The sequence below is a fragment of the Wyeomyia smithii genome, chromosome 2 (genome assembly GCF_029784165.1).
Source record: "Wyeomyia smithii strain HCP4-BCI-WySm-NY-G18 chromosome 2, ASM2978416v1, whole genome shotgun sequence".
Lineage (NCBI taxonomy): Eukaryota > Metazoa > Arthropoda > Insecta > Diptera > Culicidae > Wyeomyia > Wyeomyia smithii.
In genome coordinates, this window is record NC_073695.1 from 167,810,774 (window position 1) to 167,837,579 (window position 26,806).

Genomic DNA, 26,806 nt, shown 5'->3' on the forward strand with positions numbered 1-26,806 from the left:
TGTCCAGGTTCATTTCAACACGCATTGTAGTTGTGTGTAAGATTTCTGCGATGATACCTTCAGTCTTTTGAAGTCCAGTAGTGCAGTAGTTGCAATTCTTACTAGAAATATGCAAGTGCTTTAGTGACATGAAATAATGTTATTCCGAAGTATTTTTTCAACGTCAAATTAAACTTTTTGTTTTGATTCTTTTGGGATTGAAGCTGCATAAAAGTTACATAAATGTCGAGTAGCTTTTGTCCTGACCGCAATCAAAGATGACTAGAACAAGATTCCTGACTTTTGCAGTATCCAGCGGACACGATTGTCGCTGCGCGTGAACGAAAGTCGAACTAACTTGTATACTGTCCTTGCTTCGGCTGGACATATACTAAAATTGGAACGATACAGACAGGAGTAAAACTTGTATACTGGTAATTTAATGATGACAGCAGGGCGGCAAAAGGTGAAACAATTTTTTCCTTGTATTGGCCTGCCATCTAATTTTCAAGATCCTTGCACGGTGCGGCCATCTAATTTTCAATACCGTTATATGGCGCTGCCAACTAGTTTCCATATGGCGGATTTTGCTAATGACCAGTTTCATGCGCATTTAAGTCAGATGGTAGCACTAACAGTTGTAAAGGTGTCGTGGGCAAAATGTATAAAACAACTGGAAGTCAGGTATAAAACAACTGGAAGTCAGGTATTTTGTTCGAGTCATCTTTGGAAAAACAGTCTAAAATGATCGGAATGATGTACAGCATCCAAATATCGACTACAGACGCTATTTTGCACGTGCACGTGCGAATTCTGGTGTCTGGAAAACAGCTGAAAGTGTCCAAATACCACCCAATATGGATATTTCCGGAATCGTAATGATTCACAGAGGCCACAAATCGACCTCTGATGTTAGTTTGAATTCTAAGATAGCGACTTCTGGTTTTTAAAAAACAGCACATAATTACCGATTTCCACCTCATTTGGGATTTTTCGAAGCAGAATGACACACAAAAGTAAAAAATCGTTCACAGACACCAGTTTTAATTCTAAGATGGCGACCCCCGGTTTCTTGAAAACAGCTAAAAATGGCCGAATATGGTTTTTTTTTTTTCAGAATGAGAATGATGCACAGAGACCAGAAATTGACTTTACATACCATTTCGAAATCCAATATGCGGACCTCCGGTTTCTGTGAAACAGTCAGAAATTATCGAATACTACTCAATATGGGTATTTTCGTAATCGGGATGATGCATAGAAGCCAAGAATCGATTCTGGACAACATTTTGAATTCTAAGATGGCGACTTCCGGCTTCTGAAAAACAGCCCAAAATGACTGAATACAACCCAATATGAATATTTCCGAAATGAGAAAATACCCGAATATCACTCAATATCATTCGCTTCTCTGCTATCGTCGATCGTCGAGAAAGGAAGCATTCTTTCAAAGTTCCGTTAGCATTTTGCTCGTTCGATAATACAGTACCCGCTTCGTGTTCAGACGGTGCGCGTATCGCTTGTGTTTTTCCCAAGTATGATGACAGTTCTACAAGGTATGCTACATTTTTGTCTATCCACGCACACAAACAAATCTCGTTATGAAAAATTTCGCGTTTTGTATGAAATTCAGAACATTTTTGGAAATTTCTCGTTTTATGTTGTTTTATATCTGATTTTTTTGGTTGGAGAGTGAATCTCCAGTTGAAACACACTAGAAATTGATATTAATTTAGATTTAATGTGAAAAATTGCGACAATATGTCGAACTAAAATATATAAAAATGCTATATTTCTAATAGTTGGAGCATAATCTTAGTCATTGTCATAGCTCATGACTTTTGTTACTGTATGAAACATAAGCGACTCTATTTAGAAGCGCTATTAGACTACAATAAAAAAACGAAAAGTGCAAAAAGGTTACCGGCTAATTGATGAAAAACAGCATATTTTACCTAAATCGCAGCATGTTTATGTATTCCCCACAAATAAAACATGTTTCAACATCATTTCTATAACTTTTCAGGAAAGTATGTTCTATAAGTTTAGTTTAAAATGCAAAATCATTTCAAATTTCATACAAAATTGGAAAAAGTTCATAACGATCACTAATACTAATGCATCGACGTGAATAGCATACCTTGTAGAACTGTCATCATACTTGGGTGTTTTTCGGTGCCGGTGCGGACAATAGTCGTCCAGCAGCCAGAGCAAAGATTTCGTGCATTGTGCACATACGGTATACGTACTGTATGAGTTTTCGGTCCCGGTGCAGTGACAATTGAACACGTATCAGCAGACGTAGTAGATCCCCCCGCGCCGACGGGCGCCGGCTACCCACTAGCGGCGACGAATTTTGCAGCCGCCGTTGGATTGCTGTTTGTTTTACCAAGACGATTTCTTCACCCTGTCGCTGGTGTATTTTTTTTTAATTCTGCCACGTCGTTCATCGCAGGATTAACTCAACTAGCAGGTCGTTGAGGCAGCAGCCTCGGAGTTTCGGTGAAGTATTCACTTTTACTTTATTTTATTTTTCTCTAATACGGTTGTCTATTTTCATATTTTATTTCATATTACTTTGAAAAGTTGTTTTTTTTTATTTAACTAACCATAACTTGAAACCCCATCTTATCACGGTCTTTCACCGTTAGTTTGCGGTAGAGCAAATTGCTCCCGCAAAGCTGAATATGGATAATATGCAGATGGAATTATTCCTGGATATTGAAACAAATGGGGAAGAGATTGAAATCCCCCCCATCAGCTCTCCTCTACCTTCCCCTGTACCCTCCCCTATACCAAGCCACGTACCGAAGGTTCCGGAGATACGGGTAAAAGCTTACCCAAATGCAGCGAAGGGCCCATTTTTTGTCTTTTTCCGGCCCATAAAGAAGCCCTTGAACATCATACAAATTGGCAAGGACCTGGCAAAAAAGTTTTCGGCCGTAACCGAAATAACTAAGGTAAGACCGAATAAAATGCGAGTTGTCGTGGGATGCTTGAAGCAAGCAAACGAGATCGCTAGCTGCGAGCTCTTTATGCGAGAGTATCGCATGTACATCCCTGCCAAGGACGTGGAGATCGACGGTGTGATTACCGAGGGGAATCTCACAGTCGATGACATTTTTCGTTATGTGGCTGGCTGTTTCAAGAACCCCTTAATGAAAAATGTAAAAATACTGGATGTCAAGCAATTGCATTCAGTATCCATCGTCGAAGGGAAGAAGAAATTCTCCCCTTCGGATTCCTTTCGGATAACCTTTGCCGGATCTGCCCTGCCGAACTACGTCCTTTTGGACAGGGTTCGTCTGCCTGTACGCCTGTTTGTACCGCGTGTCATGCATTGCCAGAACTGCAAGTAGTTAGGTCATACAGCCACCTACTGTTGCAACAAGGCACGCTGCAGCAAATGCGGAGGCAATCATGCTGAGACCGCTTGCAACGAGGACACTGAAAAGTGTCTTTACTGCGAAGGAACTCGACATGACCTTTCGGCATGTCCCGCGTACAAACAGCGCGAGGAAAAAATAAAGCGTTCCTCAAGAAACGATCAAAGCACTCTTTTGCAGAAATACTAAAGAGAGCTGAGCCACCCTCGACAGGAAACATCTTTTCCTTTTTGTCAACCGATGAGGGTACATCTGACGATTCCGTCGAAGGGTGTTCTTATGCCATGCCAGAAGGATCTAGGAAGAGGAGAATAGTGAACTCTTCTAATCTTTCCCGCAAAGGTCGCAAGATAACCCCTAGCGGAATGACCAATAAGCCTACGCATAAAGGAAGCGGTGAAAAAAAACCGAAGCAAGTACCTCCCGGTTTTAATTTCAAATCTAAACAAGAATACCCACCGCTTCCTGGGGCACCAAAAACCCCTCGTGCACCCATTTCTCGATCAGAGGATAAAAAAGAAACAGGGTTTATAAATTTCTCTGATATTGTGGACTGGATATTCAAAACATTCAACATAACAGATCCCCTTAAAAACATTCTTCTTACCTTTCTCCCTACAGTGAAAACATTTTTGAAGCAACTAGCAGCAACTTGGCCCCTCATTTCAGCTATCATATCTTTCGATGACTAATACAGCGAAAGAGGTTAGGAATTTTATCACTTTATTACAGTGGAATTGCAGAAATATCATCCCCAAATTCGATTTATTTTCTTATTTAATAAACACCTATAATTGTGACACTTTTGCGCTATGTGAAACTTTCCTAAATTCAAATAATCAACCCAATTTCCACGATTTTAACATAATCCGTCGAGACCGAGACTCACATGGTGGAGGGGTACTTTTAGGGATCAGAAAGTGCTACTCCTTTTTTAGAATCAACCGCCCTCGGATCTTGAATATTGAAGTCGTTGCCATTCAAACAAATATGAATGGAAGAGACCTTTGCATTGCTTCGATATATATTCCTTCATCCGTGCGGATTGAACAGAGGCAACTTTCTGACATAGCAGAATTGCTTCCCGCACCTTTTTTGATTTTGGGAGATTTTAACTCCCACTGCTTGCAATGGGGATCGCAATACGACGACGCCCGATCTTCTTTAATTTGTAACTTGATCGACGACTTCGATATGACACTTTTGAATACTGGGGAAGCGACACGTGTACCTAATCCTCCAGCACGTGAAAGCGTGCTTGACCTATCCCTTTGCTCGACATCACTAGCGTTAGATTGCCAGTGGAAAGTAATCAATGATCCTCACGGTAGTGATCATCTTCCAATCGTTATATCAATTGCTAATGGTTAAACTCCCACGAATCCAATCAATATGTCATACGACCTCACACGTAACATTGATTGGAAGCGTTACGAAACTATCATAGCGGAATCCCTCGAGTCTCACGAGGAACTTCCTCCGGAAGAAGATTACGCGTTCGTTTCTGGCTTGATCATCGACGCCGCGACTCAAGCTCAGACAAAACCGATACCCGACGGCGTCCTCCTACCAAGTGGTGGGACAAAGAGTGCTCTGAACTGTACGCGCGAAGGTCCTCGGCATATAAGGACTACCGAATATACGGCTCTGTTGAGCTGCTTCGAAGGTACGAGGTACTGGACAGGCAGATGAAAAGCTTAATGAAAGCTAAAAAACGCGGATACTGGCGGCGGTTTGTAAACGCGTTATCGAGAGAAACAGCGATGAGCACTCTTTGGGATACCGCCAGGCGCATGCGGAATCGTAACGTAAGAAGACCTTTCGCGACGCGTTTTTAGTAACTACGGAAGGGCCTCCATTTTCGATATTGGAATTTTCAATGGCTCTCCTTTCGTGCAACAATAAAGCTTCAGGGTTGGATAGAATTAAATTCAACTTGTTGAAGAATCTACCCGATTCTGCAAAAAGACGCTTGTTGAACTTGCTCAACAAATTTCTTGAGCTAAACATTGTTCCGCGCGACTGGAGGGAGATAAAAGTCATTGCTATTAAAAAACCCGGAAAACCTGTCTCTGATCACAATTCTTATGGGCCGATTGCTATGCTCTCTTACCTCCGGAAATTAATGGAGAAAATGATCCTCTTACGGATAGACAAATGGGTCGAAACAAACGTTTTACTTTCAGATACTCAATTTGGCTTCCGCCGGGGCAAAGGAACGAACGATTGCCTAGCGTTGCTTTCTACTGAAATTCAACTCGCCTTTGCTCGAAAAGAGCAAATGGCTTCTGCATTCTTGGACATTAAGGAGGCTTTTGACTCTGTCTCTGTAGAAGTTTTAACCGAGAAACTTCACTCGCAGGGACTTTCACCAAATTTGAATAACTTTTTGCTCAATTTGTTGTCAGAAAAGCATATGTATTTCTCACACGGTGATTCGACAACTTCCCGAATTAGTTACATGGGTCTTCCCCAGGGCTCATGTTTAAGCCCTCTCTTATATAATTTTTACGTCAATGACATCGATGAATGTCTTGCAAATTCATGCACGCTAAGGCAACTTGCAGACGATAGCGTTGTATCTATCACTGGAAGCGAGGCTAACGATCTGCAAGGACCATTGCAAGATACCTTAGACAATTTGTCTGAATGGGCTCTTAAGTTGGGTATCAGATTCTCCCCGGAGAAAACTGAGCTGGTTGTTTTTTCTAGGAAGCATAACCCAGCCCAGCTGCAGCTCCTATTAACGGGTAAAACGATCACTCAGGTTTTAGTCGCTAAATATCTCGGGGTCTGGTTCGACTCTTAATGCACCTGGGCTTGTCATATTAGATATCTGACACAAAAATGCCACCAGAGGATTAATTTTCTTCGCAAGATTACCGGAACTTGGTGGGGTGCCCACCCAGGAGACCTTCTAAGGTTATACCAAACAACGATACTGTCAGTTCTTGAATACGGTTGTTTCTGCTTTCGCTCCGCTGCGAAAACACACATTATTAAACTAGAAAGAATACAATATCGTTGTTTGCGTATTGCCTTGGGCTGCATGCAGTCGACCCATACGATGAGTCTTGAAGTGCTAGCGGGTATTCTTTCGTTGAAACATCGATTTTGGAATCTCTCTTACCGGTTGCTAATTCGATGCACAGTTATGAACCCATTAGTAATTGAAACTTTCGAGAAGTTGGTCGACCTTCAATCTCAATCCAGATTTATGACTTTATATTTTGACTATGTGGCTATATAGTAACTATATTAACCCTTCTTCATACGTTCCTTTCAATGTCGCACTTTTAGATACTTCTGATAATGCTATATTCTTCGACACCACCATGAAAAAAGACATTACTGGTATCCCGGATCAATTGCGACCCCAAGAGATCCCCAAGATTTTTTCCAATAAGTTTAAACATGTTAGTTTTGATAAAAGGTTTTTCACTGACGGATCTAATCTAGATTGTTCCACTGGCTTCGGTGTTTTTCACGAAAGCTTTACCGCCTCCTACAAATTCGATGTCCCTGCTACGTCGCAGAACTAGCTGCTATTCAGTACTCCCTTGGGATCATCGAAACCCTACCCATAGACCACTACTTCATCTTCACAGACAGTCTCAGTGCCATTGAGACTCTGCGATCGATGAAGCCTGTGAAGCACACCCCGTATTTCCTGGGGAAAATACGGCGGTTTTTAAGTGCTTTAACAGATAGAAAATACCGGGTTACCTTAGCGTGGGTCCCTTCTCATTGTTCCATTCCGGGCAATGAAAAGGCTGACTCTTTAGCTAAGGTGGGTGCTATTGATGGCGATATTTATGAAAGACCAATTGCTTATGATGAATTTTATAGCATTTTGCGTCAGAGAACACTCAACAGTTGGCAAGCATCATGGAACTCAGATGAACTGGGACGGTGGCTACATTCCATTTTTCCTAAGGTATCGACGAAAGCATGATTCAAGGGGTTGGATGTAGGTCGAGACTTCATTCGCATGATGTCAAGACTTATGTCCAATCACCAGTGGTGGGCACCGCTAACCGAAAATTTAGCGACGCTAATCGCTAAGTCGCTAACCGGAAAATTTAGCTCGATAATCGCTAAACGCTAAACGCTAAACCCACATTAGCGGAACTTTCGCTAATCGCTAATCGCTAACTTTTTGATATGTAAATAGTTATATCGCTATATTTATTGCTCGTGTTTTGTAAGATTTAGACCACTTTGATCTGTTTTGGTTAAACAAACGAAAACAATTACTTTTTAAAGCTATTTACAGTAAGAGGTTCACGAAACGGTATTCATATTTGATTTTGTAAAAACAAAAATAACAAAAGTTATTTAGCTTGCATTGAAAATAGATACTCTTAGGAATGTTTTGATAAAAATTCAATCATTATCTGAATCGAAAAAGTATAACCAAAGTTTTCATAATTTCAAGCGCATTGCAATTTACCAAAGTTCTTGGTGTGCCGGAAATTCAATCTAGACCTTGTGCTTGTTCTTCAAAATGCTCCTGTGGCTTATACGATAACTGGAACTCCATTCTAGGGTAAAAAAATTGATAAAAGTAACTTTCGGAGTAAAGTATGTTCATCTTTCGAAGCAATTTACGTACGTCATCAGCAATTCACAGTTTTTCTAAATATTTCTATTGTCGCTTCTCTACAAAATTTAGCGAATTAGCGATTAGCGTTTCGAAGGCCAAAATTTTAGCGACGCTAACTGAATTTTAGCGTCGCTAATTAGCGAATTAGCGGAATGGTGCCCAGCACTGCCAATCACTACACGTTAAACTCGCACCTCTTTCGCATAAGGCTTGTGGAAAGTAATCACTGCGTTTGTGGCGATGGCTACCACGACATCGAGCACGTTGTTTGGTCGTGCGCCGAATACTCTGATGTTAGGTCCAAGCTAATAGATTCCCTTCGGGCCCGAGGAAGACAAGCAAATGTACCCGTTAGAGACATTTTGGGAAGTGGTGATCTCCAGTATATGTCAGAACTATACTGTTTCCTGAAAAAATGCTGATATTAAACTCTAAAATTTTTTTATTTGTATCTTATCAGATTACCCATCCTCCTTTCACTGAGAGACTGATGTACCTTGTGCTGGAGACACAAAAACTCGAAACCAGATTAGATACAGTGCTGTACCTGTTTCGAGATCATGATATTTCGGTGCAATGTGAAATGCAGTGTAATACATGTGCGAAAATTTAGTCACTAGTAATTAGAAATTAGCTTAGATTTATCTTAGAATAGTTATAATTAATAATTACTTAGTAATACAAACAAACTCAAGCCCCCAACCCAACAACCCCCAACCATAAAATTGTAAAACCATACTAACCCCAGTAAATCGGGTGTAGCGATGACTCCCTCTAACAAGTTTGTTTTTACCCTGTAAAAATAAAATGTATTGTAAACACTGCTCCGTCAAGCTAACGCAAATGAAAGTAAACAACTTTAAAACTTAAACCACTCAATATGAGTATTTCCAGAAACAAGGTGATGTAAGGAAGTCAAAAGGCGAGGATGGTATCATTCCCATGACACCAGTGGCGTAGCGTAACCGGGTTACACCCGGGGCGGAAAATTAGGCACCCCCATTTTCCCATGAGTGTCACCCCCGCCAGGTTGCAGTGAAATCATTTTGTTACCCAAAATTGTGAGAGATATCACGTTCGTTTTCGATTTAACTAAATCTACCGATTTTTGAAAAAATGGTTGCGATTATTTTCTTAAAAGTAAATTTATATAATTTTCGGGGTTTCACAGTTACCTCAACCTAATTGATAGTTAATCTCACGGATATCACCCTTTTGAAGGTGACACGTATGAAAATTTTCCTCATGGGTGTCACCCCCTGAAGGGTGACACCCGGGGTGGACCGCCTCCGCCGCCCCCACCACGCTACGCCAGTGCATGACACCAATCATTGCAAACAATTTGTCGTATTCAATAACTGATTCGACATGCATTTGCAGACTATAACAAATCGCAAGGTCAATCTTTGGATGTATGTATGATCAATTGAAAATGTTTAAAATTATCAAAATAAAGGAAAGTAGACGGGACGAAGTTTGCCGGGTCAGCTAGTTGTATAATGACCTGAAATATTGCAGCAATTTATGCCTTGTTCATACTATAGCGGATATCATGTGATATCGTGCTATAGTGTAAACGGGTTATTAGTTTCCCGTGAGAATTTGTTTCAGTGATGCACAAAACTCATGATCAAAACAAATTTAGCTGCTTGGGTACGTCTTATACGACGTTCATGAGCTATTATTACTAATGAAATACGTGAGAAAAACATACCTTATTTAAAAAAAAAAACTGTTAATTCGGCTAGTTGCATAGAATCTTCTGCGTTGCCAAGTGGTCATTTTATGAGATGCTTATTGTTCGTACCTATTTTTTCGTTCAAAAAGAAAACTAACATAACTGCGATGCAAATAACTACTAATTGCTAAACTGGTTTATAAATTAAACTGAAATAAAGAAAAACGCTGTCTCAATTTTTTAAGTTCGAATTTTCATTCATTTAATCGTAATAAATATAAGCAACAAATTTATAGTAGTACCGTCTGCCGGGGTGAGATTGTGCCAAAAAAGGATACGTTTTTGTTCCTTAGTTTGTAATGCACACATTTAGGCAATGAGTTTGATCTAAACCACGTCAATGCACACTTAAATGTTTAATTGACGACTGCCGCAAATATGGTTAAGTTACAATAAATTATAATTTTGCTAAAATTAAATGAACTTTGGCCTAATCTTATCCTTTCTATGCGGTGAGATTGTGCCAAAAACGAAAAGTTGAATTAATTAAATGAACAGTAGTGTATCTATGAATAATTCACATAAATAACATGATAAAACAGTAAGTATAGGGCGATCATAAACAACGTGGACTATTAAAGGGGTGTAGGGACCAGAAACTACGTTTCATATGAATTATAGAAAAATGTATGACTGGATCAAACTGATATCTGGAGTATTCAGTTATGAGAACGTGCCTTATAGACAGTCTCTATACACATAGTGGCCTCTCCAGGTACCTTAGAAAGGGAAAACGTTAGAACATAAAGCCTGAGAAGACTTTTCGTTTCAATTATGTATTATGTGTCATTGACCACTGTATATTTCATTGGAAATCTCAAAAACGCTGAAAAGGTACCCACAACCTTCCTTCCTCACTTTAAAAGTCGTCAGTTTATATAGAATAGGTGTACAAAATTTTGTTACATTCCATGAGCAATATCAGTCATTGTAAATTTCCATCTAACAGTTGTTAGCTTACTGTTCTCAAGCTTTAAGTCATTATTTCAAGTAATACCATAGCTACACAACACACTTTATGTAAACGATGCAAGTATTTAGGTGTATACTGATACAATTTTGTCGTGAATGTGAATTCCGCACATTGTACCGTTCATTATAGCCCATTATTCACCCCAGAAGGGCTCGAACAAAGTACAGTTTGGAAAAACATTACTTTCTGAGCCAACACAGGTTCAATGCATAATATTTCCTCAACACATTGGACGCGACATCCTAACGTACCAAATGAGCAGTAAGTTGATGTGATTTCTTGATCGGGTTGGTTTCCCTGGGACATTTTTGGCTAACGTTATTTGCGCACGTTTTTCACCCTGTACTTTGAAACATTATTTAAGTGGAACAGTTCACTGATATTATCTATATTCCATTTAAAGTTGTGAATAAATATGTCACGTTTCATAAAGTATTGAATTTCAGGTATTAGGTTCAAGAAATCTTAAGTAATTTACCATACAAACATTTCCCGTTTTGGCTCAATCTCACCCCCGTGGCTTAATCTCACCCCGGCACACGGTATTTTAAAACACTCTACAAAATAAATATATAGAAAAACATTTTGCCAGATTACTCCTTGAAGTACTACATAAAAATAACAGGATATGAATATTGTAAAAAAACTTAAATAAATAGTTCCAGCAAACCTATATCTTTACATCGCTACTAGTTACAAATATACAGATTGGACTCGATTATCCGGAATCGAGTGTTCCGGATAATCGAATCACAGAAAAAATATTCAAATTTGCTATTAACGAACATAAAATAAATATTTCCTTTTTTTATTTCACTTGTATGATGCAGTGGCGTAACCAGAAATTATTTCTGAGGCCCCTTTCGTAAAATCCTAAGGAGTGAAAAAAATCGGACAACTATTATTTTCATCTAATTCGAACATGCCGTAAGTGACATAAATTGTCACAAATATACTAGGAGGGATGGTAAAGGTAAAATTTCGGAATAAAAATTAAAAACGAACACCAAAAAAATAATATTCCGGATAATCGAGTCTAAAATTCCGGATAATCGAATGCCGGCTAATCGAGTTTCCGGAGAATCGAGTTTCCGGAGAATCGAGTCCGACCTGTATTTCAATCCAGAATAAACCGAGAAAATGATAACACTTACATATTATACACAAGCGGCGGGGAGGCAAACCAGCCGCAAGATGAAAACCTTAAAGACAAAAAAACAAGCGGCAAAACTTAAGCTACTAACAAATCCCCCCTTAAAAAAAATTTATTCGCTATATATGGCTTGCCTCGTTATATATATACATATATATATATATATATATATATATATATATATATATATATATATATATATATATATATATATATATATATATATATATATATTTATATATATATATATATATATATATATATATATATATATATATATATATATATATATATATATATATATATATATATATATATATATATATATATATATATATATATATATATATATATATATATATATATATATGTATATATATATATATATATATATATATATATACATTTTTAAGAATTGGTACATTCACTGTTAAATGGTAAAGCATTGATTTTCGATACGATTGTTCGATTCTTATAAAACTTTACTATGTTGCCCATAAAAAACACACATTAGGCCCAACGACTAATTGTCGAATAAAAGAAAATCAATTTTTGTTATCTCTGTTCTTCTATCAATGGTACCTAATCTTTTCTCGCCTGTTTGCCAGGTGGGTTTGCAAACAAGCTTCACATGCCTTCCGTAGGTGTTAGTAGATTTTATGATATCTGTTCGATACTTTCCACATTACATTAGTAGTGTTTTAGTTATTGGTAAATAACATGCATTCACGTATATCTATAGAGTATATATTCTTCACGAACAAGTCACAGGATTTCACTAGTCATAGTACATTTGTAAAACTATAAACTCTAATTGATTACCTTTCTGTTCTCTGTTAAGCATAAAATTCGCACACTTCAACGCACACTTTATCAACAAGTGAGGAAAGATTGAATGAAGAGTATCGCGTCCGCGTGTAATATGCAAGAGCAAAATCTCATTCCATCAACTTTGTTACGACGAACAGATTCTCTCGCTTCGTGTATCTTTTATATAGACAGATTTCTCTCTGAGATGATATTGGAACATTTTTACCTGAGCTAATAGTTATGCCTCGTATGAAAAATGCATTATTTGTCACGAAAACGCAAAATGTATGTACTCACCTGCACCAAAAATTAATTTGGTTTAAATCTCTGGAATGAATTACCTGCTTCACGTCTCACTACACCATCTAAACCTAATACGTTTATATATATTTATTGAAAAGTGTGAAATGATTTAAAGTTGTTTGTTTTGGTTGCGCAAAGTACAATAGCGCAGCATGCATCTCAAGCGCAGAGAGAGAATAAATTGGGTTGTCACATCAGTGCATTCACATGAGACTGAAAAAAAACTAGAAATTCAAGGCAAATTTAACATTTGATTTCCTATGCTACACAACTGTTCGAATGAACGTGCCTATCCGCTATAACGTGATCCCGATCGCTATCGATTAGTATTGAATCAATATCGGTTGATTTCAGTTGTTATGGGTTCATAAAAGAGCATTAAAAGTGGTTGATCGGAATATTTTCATTTAGGGAGTATTCTCATCAGTCGGAGGAGGTTTTTCTTGATTTTTTTTTTTATATTTATTCAGAATTTTTATTGTGTGTTCTGCCACAAACGGTGACATATCAACACTATTACATATATTTTAAACTTTATTTCATTAAAAGATTATAATTGCTTCCGCAGTTAAGTATATATAACTGTAGGAAAATTGTAAACCTACTTGTCAAGGAAAAAAAAAGGAATTTAAAATTAAGCCTTAATCTAATCTTACACCTATCTTACTGACTATAAAGTAAGCTAATCGTTGTAATTGAGTATTGCAACGATTTTTGTCGGAACTAATTGATAATTTGGTTTGACATATTTTCTAATGTTTCCACATTAGTAAGCCTGTGTAGTTCATTCGTGCTAAACCAGCGAAGATGCTTCAATATCATTTTCAGAAGTTGAAGTGTCTTCTGGTTGTCCAACAACTTGTCCAGATGGGGACTGCATATAACATTGCTGGTCCAAATATTTGTTTGTAAATTAACAGTTTATTCTTGAGACAAAGTCTAGAATTTCTGTTGATAAGAGGATACAAACATTTTATATATTTATTGCACTTTGTTTGGATATTCTCAATGTGCTCCTTGAAGGTGAGATTTTTATCATAAATTAGCCCTAAATATTTAACTTGGTCAGACCAATTTAAGATTGCACCTTTCATCTTAACAGTGATGAGTTTGAGAAAAGAAACTCTTGGTTTATGGGGGAAAATAATTAATTGTGATTTTGGTGCATTAGGAGAAATCTTCCATTTCTGCAAACATGAAGAAAATATATCTAGACTTTTCTGCAGCCTACTGCATATGGCACGAAGGCTTTTTCCTTTTACGGAAATGCTTGTATCGTCACAGAACAGAGATTTCTCACATCCTGGTGGTAAATCAGGAAGATCAGAAGTAAAAATATTATAAAAGACTGGGCCCAAGATACTCCCTTGAGGTACATCAGCTCTAACCGGCAATCTATCAAATTTACTATTCGAATAGTTAACCTGAAGAGTGCGGTCAGTCAAGTAACTTCGTATCATTTTTGTGATGTAAAGAGGAAATCGGAAATTGGACATTTTAACTATCAAACCTTTATGCCAAATACTGTCGAATGCTTTTTCTATGTCTAGAAGAGCAGCTCCAGTGGAATAACCTTCAGATTTATTAGTACGAATCATATTAGTTACTCTAAGTAACTGATGAGTAGTCGAATGCCCGTGGTGAAATCCAAACTGCTCATTTGCAAAAATTGAATTTTCATTGATATGTGTCATCATTAATCATCTTAATAGAATCATTCTTTCAAAAAGTTTGCTTATAGAAGAGAGTAAACTAATTGGACGATAACTTGATGCTTCAGCTGGATATTTTTCAGGTTTCAAAATTGAGTGACTTTAGCATTTTTCCATTTTGAGGGAAAATATGCTAATTCAAAGCATCTGTTAAAAATTCTCACCAAGAAATTTAAAAAGCTTTCGGGAAGTCTTTTGAAGAGGATATAAGAAATCCCATCATCTCCTGATCCTTCCATGTTTTTAAAGTTCTTGATAATAGTTCGTATTTAATTCAAGTTTGTTTCTAGTACTTCTTCAGAAAGAAATTCTTGAGTGGTGATTAAACTGGGACACGGTTATATGGGAAAAAAGCGATGGTGTTATTTTTTCGCTCCCATGCACTTTTCGTGTTCCTTATGGGTCCTATAACAACTGTGTAACTTTTCAGATCGATAGGTGAAACGCCCGATTTGCGCCCGATTTTTAAAGCTTTCATACGATTTTATATGGGAAAATCCACTTTTTCAAAACTTCTTCTATACAGATGTCCAGTTGGCTCCTAAAAACATATCAATACATGATATTTATAGGAAATTTTCCTGGAAAAAACTCTTCTGAAGACCGCAAGGCGCTACCTTGCTTGTGAACCCCAGACTGATTGAATATCTGACGAACGGCTCACCATTAAATTTTACTAGCACTACTGCTGCAGCATGCTGCTGTTGCAAATTCAACCATGTGATGAGAAATGATATCGCTTAAATTTATCTTGGAGGCTTCCCCGAAGATACTATGAGCAAAAATCACACTTTGAAAATTAATTCCACGCGAAATTATTTCTCATACTTAAGTAAGCTGTAGCAGTGTTGCTGGAAAATTTCAATGGTGAGACGTTCGCCAGACATCAGTTTGGGGTGAATAGCTGTTTCTACAAGCATCGTAGCGCCTTACAGTCTTCAGAAGAGTTTTTCCCAGGAAAATTTCCTACAAATATCATGTATCCATATATTTTTAGGAGCCAACTGGACATTTATAGAGAATAAGTTTTGAAAAAGTGGATTTTCTCATATAAAATCGTATGGAAACTTTAAAATCGGGCGCAAATCGGGCGTTTCACCGATCGATCTGAAAAGTTACCCAGATGTTATGGGACCCATAAGGAACACGAAAAGTGCATGGGAGCTAACATTTGTTTTTTGTTCCACCCTAGTGGTGATCTGATCATACTTTTGTGATACTTCATTTTCAATAGGACTCATTACGTTCAAATTGAAATTATGAACACACTCGAACCGCTGAGCAAGTTTTTGAGCTTTTTGTTCATTCGTAAGAAAAATGTGGTCACCATTTTTGAGGACATTTTTGAATTTTTCTTAACAACCTTCGAAAGCTTTCAGAAAGCTTTGGAATATGGTTTTAGTTGTTTAACTTCTCTCATGAAATTTTCATGTCGCAAGAAAGTGAATCTATGTTTTATTTTCGTTTGTAAATCTTTAAAAATAACTTTCAAAGCAGGATCACGAGTTCTTTGATATTGACGTCTCCGTATGTTCTTCAAACGTATAAGAAGTTGAAGCTCATTGTCAATTATTGGTGTATTAAATTTCACTCTAGTCGTAGGAACTGATAAGTTTCGGGCATTGAGTATTAAACTGCACAAATCATCCAATGCTCCGTCCATGTCAGCACTGTGTTGTAGAACAATATCACAATTCAAGCTTTCTTCGATCGTGGTACGATATCGATCCCAAATGACCTTGTGATAATTAAACACAGACCTAGTGAAATTTAAAATAGTTTCACGGGATATGGAAAAAGTTGTAGGAAGATTACTAGAATCAAAATCAGCATGAGTTAACAAATCACTGCATGAATGACTTTGATTTGTTAATACCAAATCAATTGTCGATGGATTCCGTACAGAAGAAAAACATGTAGGAGCATTTGGAAATAAAACTTAATAAAATCCAGCCGAGCATTCGTTATACAATGTTTTTCCATTGGAATTGCTTTGTGCATTATCGATGTTTTGCAATAAAATCACCGATGATAAAAAACTTAGATTTATTTCTCGTGAGTTTTTGTAAATCTCCCTTGAAATGATTTTTCTGCTCACCAGTGCATTGAAAAGGTAAATACACTGCGGCTATAAATAAAATACCAATAACTGTTTCGATTTCAATTCCCAAACTTTCAGTAACCTTCGTTTCAAGATGGGGCATAACACGATGTTTGATTCGATGGTGGATAACTATTGCAACTCCACCTCCGGCAACATCAATTCTATCGAACCTGTGAACTATATAGTTGGGGTTTCTTTTTAGTTTAATGTTAGGCTTTAAAAGCGTTTCAGTCACAACTGCAATATGCACACCATGGACTGTTGAAAAATTAAAAAAAAACATTTTCTTTCGCTTTTAAAGAGCGAGCATTCCAATTTAGAAAATTTACAGCATTATTTAAATTCATTGCTGAGTTTCAATTTCATAACAATATTAGTTGTCAATTTTAAACCTTCTTGAACAGCCTCGTACATCGAGTTACAGTTCAACAAAGCGGACATTAGCTGCAGCATGGATTGTTGTAGGTAGTCAATCTTCTCGGGAGTTGGACTACCTAAATCAATACTGGCTGACTTTTCAGCACCAAACACGAAAGGCTTGTTGCTGTTTGAATTCGAAATTTTGCCTGAAAGGACACTAGCATATGAACAGCCTGGTGGTACCTAAACAGGATTATTTGTTTTCAATTGGTTGTTTTCTAAATTTGAAATAATACCTACAGATACACTAGCTACAGGAAAGGCTGGTGTTGATGATTTCAAATGTGTAAATTGAGGGGGTAAACACAAATCAAATTTCATTGATTGTCCTGTTAGGTCAAAAATTATTTCTTCCAGACAGCGCAGGTATTCAAAACAACCTGCTGTCAATAACATTCAAGCAGATAATCAAAAAACGAGAAACAGGGAAATTGTGTGTCATTATTGCAAGAAAACGAAATACTGTAAGCTGTTGATGCGAGAATCAATGGAAGCTGATAAAAGGAATTCGTCAAAGCCTAGAACAGGTGAGAAAGCCAAAGTAGCAGTGGAAGGTTCAGAAGCCTACTTGTTTGCTGCAGGGCCAGGTGATATCGACATATAAAACTGGACTATTGATTCTGGTGCTAGCTCACATATGAGTGCTAATAAACAATTTTTTGAAGAAATATTGAACCCGGATGCTGACACTCCGTCATTCGTTGTCTTGGCAGATGGCAGCTGGAATCGGATCATGTAGTATTAGTTGTATCGGAGCAAACGATGCTGTCATCAGAATAATACTGTCAAAAGTGCTGTTTATACCGGATCTTGCAGCAAACTTGGTATCCGTTGGAAAAATCTGTCAGACTGGTAGAAAAGTTATTTTCGATCATAAAGGATGCAGCATCGTATGTGAAAAAAAAAAACAGTTGCACAGGCTATTTTCTTTGAAGGACTTTACCATCTGAAGACCGTTGAGAAGGCGCAAGCAGCATTGGAAAATAATCATATTTCTGATTGTTTACATCAGTGGCATAGAAAACATGGCCACAGGGACCCAGAAGCTATTCGTGCATTAGAACGTGAAAATCTGGCAAATGGCATCAAGATACGAGATTGCGGAATACGTATAAAGTGTGAATGTTGTATACAAGGGAAGATGGCAAGGTTACCATTTCCCAAGAAAGCGGAGAAGCAATCAAAAGGCACACTGGATCTTGTACATAGTGATCTTTGCGGACCAATGAAGACGGAATCTCCAGGAGGCGCTAGATATTTTCTCACAATAATTGACGACTTTAGCCGTTACTCGTGGGTTTTCTTTCTACGTTGCAAGTCCGAAACAACAGAGTGCATCAAGAATTTTGTAAATTTTGACGTAGGACTACGTCTAACCCCACTATGTCGAAATAAAACCAAATTGTAACGTCGGAATGAAAGATTTCAAACGGTTATACTGATGTAACAACATGATGGATCACAATAATCAATATGTCGTTGGATTGATAAAATGATGGACAATTTTGTGATTCTTCAATTTTCATTATCATTTCATTGTTAAATAGTGAAAATTGAATAAAAGTTTCAAGGTCGAATTTTCACGAACAATGTACCAATCATATGCGAGCACGCCTGGCACAGACTTCATGAATAGACACCAACTGCCTGCTGCGATATCCTGTATAGCAGTGGCAAAAAAAGTTGACAGAATCTCCCCGTCCCAATAGGTCAACTAATGTTAGCTTCCATGAGCCTAGACTATTTTGATGTCTTGAAGGTGAAGCTTTTTCGGAAAGTTCGTAACCACCTTCACTGTCAGACAGTATTACGTTCTGCTGTTTACAAATATGTTGATGTTAATGAAACTGTTGTCTTGAAGGAGAATATGGCACAGGCAACAGTACTGCACCGAGCAATGTATGAGCAGAGCGCTGATTACTCGTCGTCTATCAGTGCAAAAAACTCGATATTCATTTTTGTGCAGTCAAACCAAGTGAAAACTACATTGCCGCTGTTGACGCACAGTGGGGCGTGGAGCACAATCGAATTGCCGTTTGATTTGTCTTCTTCTTCTTGTTTCGTATAGCAGCAAATATCAGAATTTAATATGATTTTTCGGGTGCCGCAAAATACGCTGCGCCGCCGGGGACAACAAAATGCGTTGTTTGTTTTTGAGCTCTACACTCTGCTTTTTTCAGATTTATTTAAATAACTGAATATATAATAATTTAAAAGACAATAGAAAACCAAAATGCGCCGTACAGATCTTTGAATAGGTAGTTAAACGAGCTGTACTGATGATTATATTTTACTAGCTAAATGAATTTAGTCCAATATGACAATACTAGTTGCATCCCGCGGTGGCGGTATAGAGGAAAACCAAATTCATTTCATCTTGATATTAGAGTTCCGACATTAACGACATTTTTTTTGAATTAGCATTTGCAAGAAAATATAACTTTTCGTAACCATATTTGTAATTGAACAACGCTATGCAAACATCAATTGCTGAGGCTAATGTTGTGCATCACTCTAACCCAATTTATTTTCGAAGATAACAGACATATAACTTTCAAATATGGTATCTTCGTTGTTCTTTGATATCTTGAAACTGATCAATTTTTTTCTGATCGATTCTGTATACTGATAAAATGTTTAAATTGACCTGAATTGAATGTTAACATGCTCATAAAATTCTATGTCAATTTCAAATTTTCTGTGAATATACATTTTCTAGAGCTTTCTGTACTTCCGGATTTACCATCCTGTATCTCCATCACCGCCAGAGTAGCCACGCCTCGTCGATACACTTTGCCATCCGCTGTTCTTACTTCCGCTTGTCGTATTCTTCCATCGGCTCCCTTTACGACTGCCTGTACGCGTCCTCGTCTCCAATACTTCCGGTTCTTGCCTTCCACCAGAAAGACTAGATCTCCGACTTCCAGTGGCTTCGTGTCCTCGAACCACCGGTCCCAAAATTTTCTGGCCAGGCCCCGCGATCGGTAATACATGTTGCGCAAAGCTTCATAATATTGATCCGGGTTGTCCAAAACTGCGCCTTCTTTGGTCACTGTTCCACGGATGAAATGGTTTGGTGATAGAGCTTCTTCATCGGCGGACTCCTGTGGAATATAAGTGAGTGGTCGGGTATTGATTAAATCCTCAGCTTCTGCCAAGGCCGTGATGAGAATCTCATCAGTCAACCTCCGCCCGTGCGGGGGCCTAGTGTGGTTGGTAACGTCTCCGCCAACCACGCTCGACGCCTGGGTTCGAATCCCACCGCCGACATAGGTGTCGATGGTTGTGAGGTGGCGTAATCCACTCACAACCAACCCAACTGGTCTAGATTCAATCCTAGCCGACACCGGGAGATTTTCTGAGGCGAAAAATCTCTGGGATCACGCCTTCCATCGCATGAGGAAGTAAAGCCGTTGGCGCCGGTCCGTTAATAAAAACGGGTCGTGAGTTAGGGTCCTGGGTGTGGAGTCGCCTCCCTGGGCGTCGGTGATTGGCCACAACAGTGGCGGAACTAGACCGACGGAAAATAAGCGAGAATAGAAAAAAAAACCTCCGCCCGTCATCCAGGACCCTCAAAGCTTCTTTGACGGACCGTACCATCCTCTCCCAGACACCGCCCATGTGTGGTGTACCGGGAGGGTTGAAATGCCAGGCTGTGATGGACGAAGTGACCCTTTCCGCACACTCTTTGTGGATCTTCTCGATCTCCTTGGTCATCACGGTGTTCGCTCCATGGAAACACGTAGCGTTGTCGGAGAATATGTGATCGGGAGTGCCTCGCTTGCTCGAGAAACGTCTGATAGCCATCAGGCAAGACTGCGAGCTTAAACTGTACACTACGTCCAAATGCACAGCCCTCACAGCCATGCACGTAAAAACCGCTACCCATCTCTTCTCTATCCGCCGACCTATGGCTACCTCTACTGGTCCTAAATAATCGACACCTACTGCACTAAATGGTCGAAGATGAGAAGTGGTGCGTTGAACGGGTAACGGTGCCATCAAGGGAGCAGCCGGAACACATCGATTCACCTTGCACCACACACATGCCTCGGTCGCTCGTCGAATCGCTGTACGTGCGTTCTGGATCCAGAATTTCTGACGGAGCTCATTGAACACGGTCTCCCTGTAAGCATGACCGTATTTTTCGTGGTAATGTAGAATTAGCTTCTGCGTTATCTCTTGTTTCCCCGATAGGATGATAGGGAATTTCTTGTCGAACGGGATCGCTTCATTGGACTCTATCCTTCCTCGTACTCGCAGCACCCCTTCAGTGTCCAGGATTGGAGAACGTCTGTACAGAATGCTGGATTCCTCGATTTTCTTCGGTGGTTCACCCGCTTCTAGCTCGAGATTTGCTGTAAGTATATTCATCTCAGCCGGAAAACTGGCGAATTGCGACTGCTTCCAAAGGATTATCTGCTAGTCGAAGCTCTTCTTGTTGAAGAGGTTACCCGCACCAGTTTCGTCCATCGAGAAACAGCACTCACGTTGACCACTTCATGGAACGTCACTAAACCTCTTGCCTCTTCGGTAGTTTCCTCGAGTTGATCGATAATGGGCCACTGGTTGGGCGGTAGAAACAGCATCTTCGGACCATTCACCCAATCCGAATCGTTTTGCAACGGAGGTCCACGGCCCCATTTCGTGAGCACATCCGCGATGTTCTGTTTAGTTGGTACCCATCGCCAGTCCCTCATGTTGGTTACTTCCAGTATCTCCCCCACTTTGAAGGGACGAACTGTTTGTATTTGAACTGATCTGACTGAAGCCACGACAGTACAGTTCGGGAGTCGGTCCACAGTATGGTGCGATCGATATCCAGCGTAGTGGTTTCCAGGAAAGTTTGGCTCATTCGTGCTCCGAGGCCGGCAGCCATCAGTTCCAACCTGGGAATCGACTGACGCTTAAGCGGCGCTACCTTTGCACGAGACATGACCAGACTGCAGTTCACTTCTCCATCGACGACCGACCGTAGATATGCCACGCAACCATAAGCATGTTCGCTCGCGTCCGAAAAAGTGTGTAGCTCGAGGGACTCCACCGACGAAGATTCAGCATCACCCAGATAACATCTTGGAATTCGTAATGCTTCGACTTCCGGAAGCAATCCAATCCACTGCTGCCAAAGGTTCCAGCCACAATCGTCAATTTCTTGGTCCCATTCGCAACCGCTTCGCCAGAGATGTTGGACGAGCATCTTCCCATGGATTGTAAATGGAGACAGTAGCCCCAAAGGGTCGAAGAAGCCCATAACGCAGCTGAGAACGATTTGCTTCGTAGGCCGCTTTTCACCGCCAAAATAAGCTTGCATCTCCGGTCGGGAGGTTACGAAGAAGGCAAACGCATCCGCTTCTTGCTCCCAGCTTATCCCGAGTACCCGTTCGTTGTGCTCCTGCTTATCCTGGTTGAAAACGACTGATCCCCCAGCTTTAGCGTCTCCTAACGCAGTCAGGACCTCAGGTGAATTTGACACCCAATTCCGAATGTCAAACCCGGCTTGCTTATGGATGATCCTCACCTGTTTCGCTCGTTCTACCGCTTCCTCAACCGTGTCGACGCTGTCGAAGTAGTCATCGACATAATGCCGCTTAATGATGGCCGCTGCTGCTTCCGGAAACCGCCCGGCATGTTCCTCTGCATTCCGATTCTTGACGTACTGTGCTGACGCAGGCGAGCACGTTGAGCCAAACGTAGCGACGTCCATCACGTACACTTTCGGTTCTTCTGCTCTGTTGTTTCGAAACAGGAATCGTTGAGCTGACTTATCTTTCGCGATTATCTCCATTTGATGGTACATCTCACGGATGTCTCCTCCGAAAGCGATCCGCCGCTCCCGGAAGATGAGAAGCACTGACATAAGCGGCACTAGTAGGTCCGGCCCTTTCAACAGCATTGAGTTAAGGGAAATTCCTTGGACCGTCGCGGCCGCGTCCCAGATGAGTCGGATTTTTCCCGGTTTCTTCGGATTCAGGACTACATTTAGCGGGAGATACCATGTCCTCTCGGGATCTGCAGGGCGCAGTTCTTCTTTGGTGGCTTCATGGGCGTATTTTTTAGCTTGATACTCGTCGATCTGGTTCCGAACGTTTCGATATAACTCTGGTGACCTTTCCAGCTTTTTCTCCAACTGCATTAGCCGCTTCAGTGCCATAGGGTAGCTGTCCGGGAAGCTAACGTCATCCTTGGCCCAAGGGAGTCCCGTCTCGAAACGGTTCCCTACGCGCTTCGTGGTTTGCTCCAATATAGACCGAGCCCTTTTGTCTTCAGCTGATTCTCGGTGCACCCGTACTACGGAATCATCAAGTGCATAATGGGATTTGAGTAGATCGTGAAGATCTTCGTTAGAGACCTGCTGGTGGTATCCCAGATAGCTGCCCTGCGACTCAGGCGATACTCGTCGTGGCCCGTACACTGTCCAGCCGAGTTGGCACCGTACTGCGATCGGCTCACTCGTAGTGCCAATCTTCGCTTCCAGAGGAGCGAAGGCGTGAATGTTGCTGAGCCCTATCAGAATTCCTGGTCGACCTTCATATGAACTGATCGGCAATCCCCGCATATGGTCATACTGCGCCACTAGTTCGTCAGCCTTGAGTGTCTGGTGTGGTAGTCTCAGCTTGTCGACCGTATACACTGACCGCAGCAAAGTCTTCTCCGCATTCTCCTCATCAGCAGCGGAAGTCCACAGGTTCATACGTCTGGAGTTCTTTTCTACACGATAAACGTCCGCCGTCCAGTTAAGCACTAGATTTTCCTTCACTCCGCCTAGCCCCAAACGATCAGCCAACTCAGTCTCTATCAACGTGATGGAAGCTCCTTCGTCTAGGAACGCAAGCACAGCCAGTGATCTTTCTCCGCAGTGAATCATAACTGGGATCATTCGGAACATCATGGTACCGCTGGGTTTGATGTGTGCGTGCATGGCAACTGCCGTTGTGGCCGGATGAATCAGTGGATTGTGCGGTTCTCCGCAATCATCGACGTCGCACCGAATCTTGAAACGACATTGCCCACTGTGTTCATTCAAACAGACCTTGCACAGTTTCCATTTGCTCACGATCTTCATTCGATCCGCAAAGGGCATATTTTTAAAGTCCTGGCAGAACCTTAGCCGATGGTCGTCTAGTTTGCACGCTTTACACGGCTTCTGCATCTTCCGATCGTTCCGCCCGTGGGACTCGTTCGCCTCGCTGTGGCTGTATAGAGCAGCTTTCTCCTTCGGCTTGGATCTTGCACTTGTACCAACTGCAGCTTTGGTGTCCGGCTTGTAATCGTAGTTGACGTTCACCTCGCATGCATCGGACACAATCTTGGAGATGAAATCCGTGAACGTTCGCAGCGTCACCTCCTTCTTCTTCCGTTTGTAGTGCAACCACTGTCGCTTTTCTCCGTCCGGAAGCTTATTGACCAAATCCTGAATCAGGATTGGATTCACAAGGTGCAGTGTGAGCTCAGCAGCCTCCAAATGCTCGCAGAGCTGCTCTACTGCATTTCCGAAGGGGATAAAACTGGCCAACTGGTCGGTTTTCGGCGAATCCAACTTACGAACCTTCTCGAGATGGTTTTGAAGCAGTTGCTCAGGGCGGCCATAAAGCTGTCGCAGCTTCGCGATTACCCTCGGAACCGATTTAGGGAGCAGTAGTTGTCCGCGAACCGACTCGAGTGCAGCACCCTTTAAGCTTTCCTGGAGTCTCACCAAGTTCTCTACATCCGAATAGCCACAAGCTTCGTTTGACGCTTGGTAGGCCCCGAAAAACAAAGGCCACTCTTCCGGTTTTCCGGTAAAGGTGGGAAGTTTTCTAGTGAGCCCATTCCTGGCGCTCAACTGGGCTTTACTCGGCCCGGCACGCTGGTGCCTCTGTCCGTTTTGAGAGCTGATCTGGCTTTTCCTATCGCCTTCCAAGTCGACGGTTTTTTCCTCGTCGTCGTCATCGGAATCATCGGAGCTGTAATCGTCTTCATCACTCTCGACACCACTGTTGATATTCTCGAGGCGATCGAGATTTTCCTTCGTAAGCTTGCCAGGCTTTATACCCTCCGGAGACTGCTTCGAGGTAGTTGCTTGGTCGTCTTGGCCTGTGGGTTTCTGATTTTTAATCTTCGACTTTTCCTGTACTTCTATCTTCTCCATACGCCTTTCCAGCTCGGAGATTTTCTCGCGATGCTCGTCTTCCATCGCCTTCATTTGCTCGAAGTGCATTCGTTTTTCCCGCAATTCCGTTTCGAATAGCGTACGTTTTTCCTCCATTTCCACTTCGCGCAAGTCCCTGGCGGCTTCCAGCTGCTTTTCGCGTAACATTCGCTCTAGGTGCATTTGCTTCTCCTTCAGTGCGTTGTTGATTTCCAACTCCTTCTGCTTGATCAACCATTCGGCTTCCATTTCCTCCTCCTTACGTTTCCTTTCCGCTTCCATAGCTTTCAGCTTTTTCGGCGACGGTTGGAGGAATGGGAGTGGCATTTTTTTTTCTCACGGGTCTTTTTCAGCTTTTCCTGACAAACTGCTTGGCACGACGCATCCGGACAGAACCACTTCTTGTCCTTTTTCGGCACCGTATTTACACCCACGCAGCGCGTGTGATACCAGCGGTCGCAGTTATCACAGGCAATCATAGCCTCATTCTCCGTCGAAATTTGTCCACATTGTTCGCAGGGGGCAGCAGTCAAGTCCAGGGATTTGCTTCTCATCGTGGTTGAGGCCTCCGAAATCTCGTTATTTGATTTTTGAGAATGTTCGGATGACTAAATTTTTCAAAGCTGCACTTTTGGAGTGGCTCAAAAACTAGAATATGCATTTGAATTACAATTTTCTTTACGATTTACATGATCATTACTTACTCAAATAGTCTCCTCCTTCCTTACGATACTTCCTTCCTGAACTCTTTCTACTGTATACTCCTTTCCCGCTTATTTTTCCTATCATTTAATGCATTTATTAATAAATTTACTTGTTACTTTCTTCTCTTTACAGATACTCACAATCAATCACCGTACCAGTCTACGTGACGTTACGGTACTACTCTGGATGGTCAATCGCAGTGTTTCAACAGGTCCTCAATCAAAGGATATTTATTCTATTTTTCATTACGGTCCGATCCGGTTCTTCGGTTAAAGTGTGCTACGAAAAGGTGTCGAGACCAACCAGGTTCACCGAGATTTTCACCTCTTCACTCCTAACACTTATTATAATCCCGAAAGTTTATAATTAAATAGTTGATAAAAATCACGTTAGCTTGATATAGCGAAAAACTTTGTTTATGTTTTTCTTTTTCCTCTTCTCCTGCTAGTCAGTTTCCGTTGTCGATCTATCCATGACAGATGAGCGTGTTGGCATATTTTTCATTTGCGTTGTTTTGTTTTCGTTTCGTGCGAAACGGTACTCGCCAATTTTACCGTCTACGGTTGATGCCCGGTGATGCGAACAACCTTCCTTTTGGAAGATGTTGATCTTTAATTTGTTAAAATAAATCAAGCTAATTATAAAAGTAAAACGAGCTGAAATCAAACATAGCTTCAAAATAAAAATATAAAATTATTGTAGTCCTACGTTAACTATGCGGTCGTGTCCGAAATCAATAAGATCGGATCAAGGAGGAGAATACCAAAGCAGTGAGTTGGACCGTTT

At 40.6% G+C, this 26,806-nt stretch overlaps 1 protein-coding gene across 12 annotated transcripts; it reads right to left on the reverse strand.

The window, feature by feature from the left end:
- Window positions 1–15: 15 nt before the first annotated feature.
- Window positions 16–26,806, reverse strand: LOC129724419 (uncharacterized). Of its 12 annotated transcripts, XM_055679304.1 has the most exons (8): window positions 26,161–26,806; window positions 26,020–26,097; window positions 20,735–25,963; window positions 12,943–20,370; window positions 9,686–9,778; window positions 8,715–8,765; window positions 8,437–8,518; window positions 8,172–8,378 (listed from the first exon to the last, which is right to left on the reverse strand). In XM_055679304.1, the coding sequence occupies exon 3, from the start codon at window positions 25,640–25,642 to the stop codon at window positions 21,890–21,892; it is 3,753 nt and encodes a 1,250-aa protein (XP_055535279.1). In that variant the 5' UTR covers window positions 25,643–25,963; window positions 26,020–26,097; window positions 26,161–26,806; the 3' UTR covers window positions 8,172–8,378; window positions 8,437–8,518; window positions 8,715–8,765; window positions 9,686–9,778; window positions 12,943–20,370; window positions 20,735–21,889. The 12 variants fall into 12 exon arrangements, with proteins under 12 accessions (XP_055535282.1, XP_055535288.1, XP_055535280.1 ...); XM_055679301.1 differs by having other exon boundaries at window positions 12,943–25,963; XM_055679302.1 differs by lacking the exon at window positions 9,686–9,778 and adding an exon at window positions 12,658–12,876 and having other exon boundaries at window positions 12,943–25,963.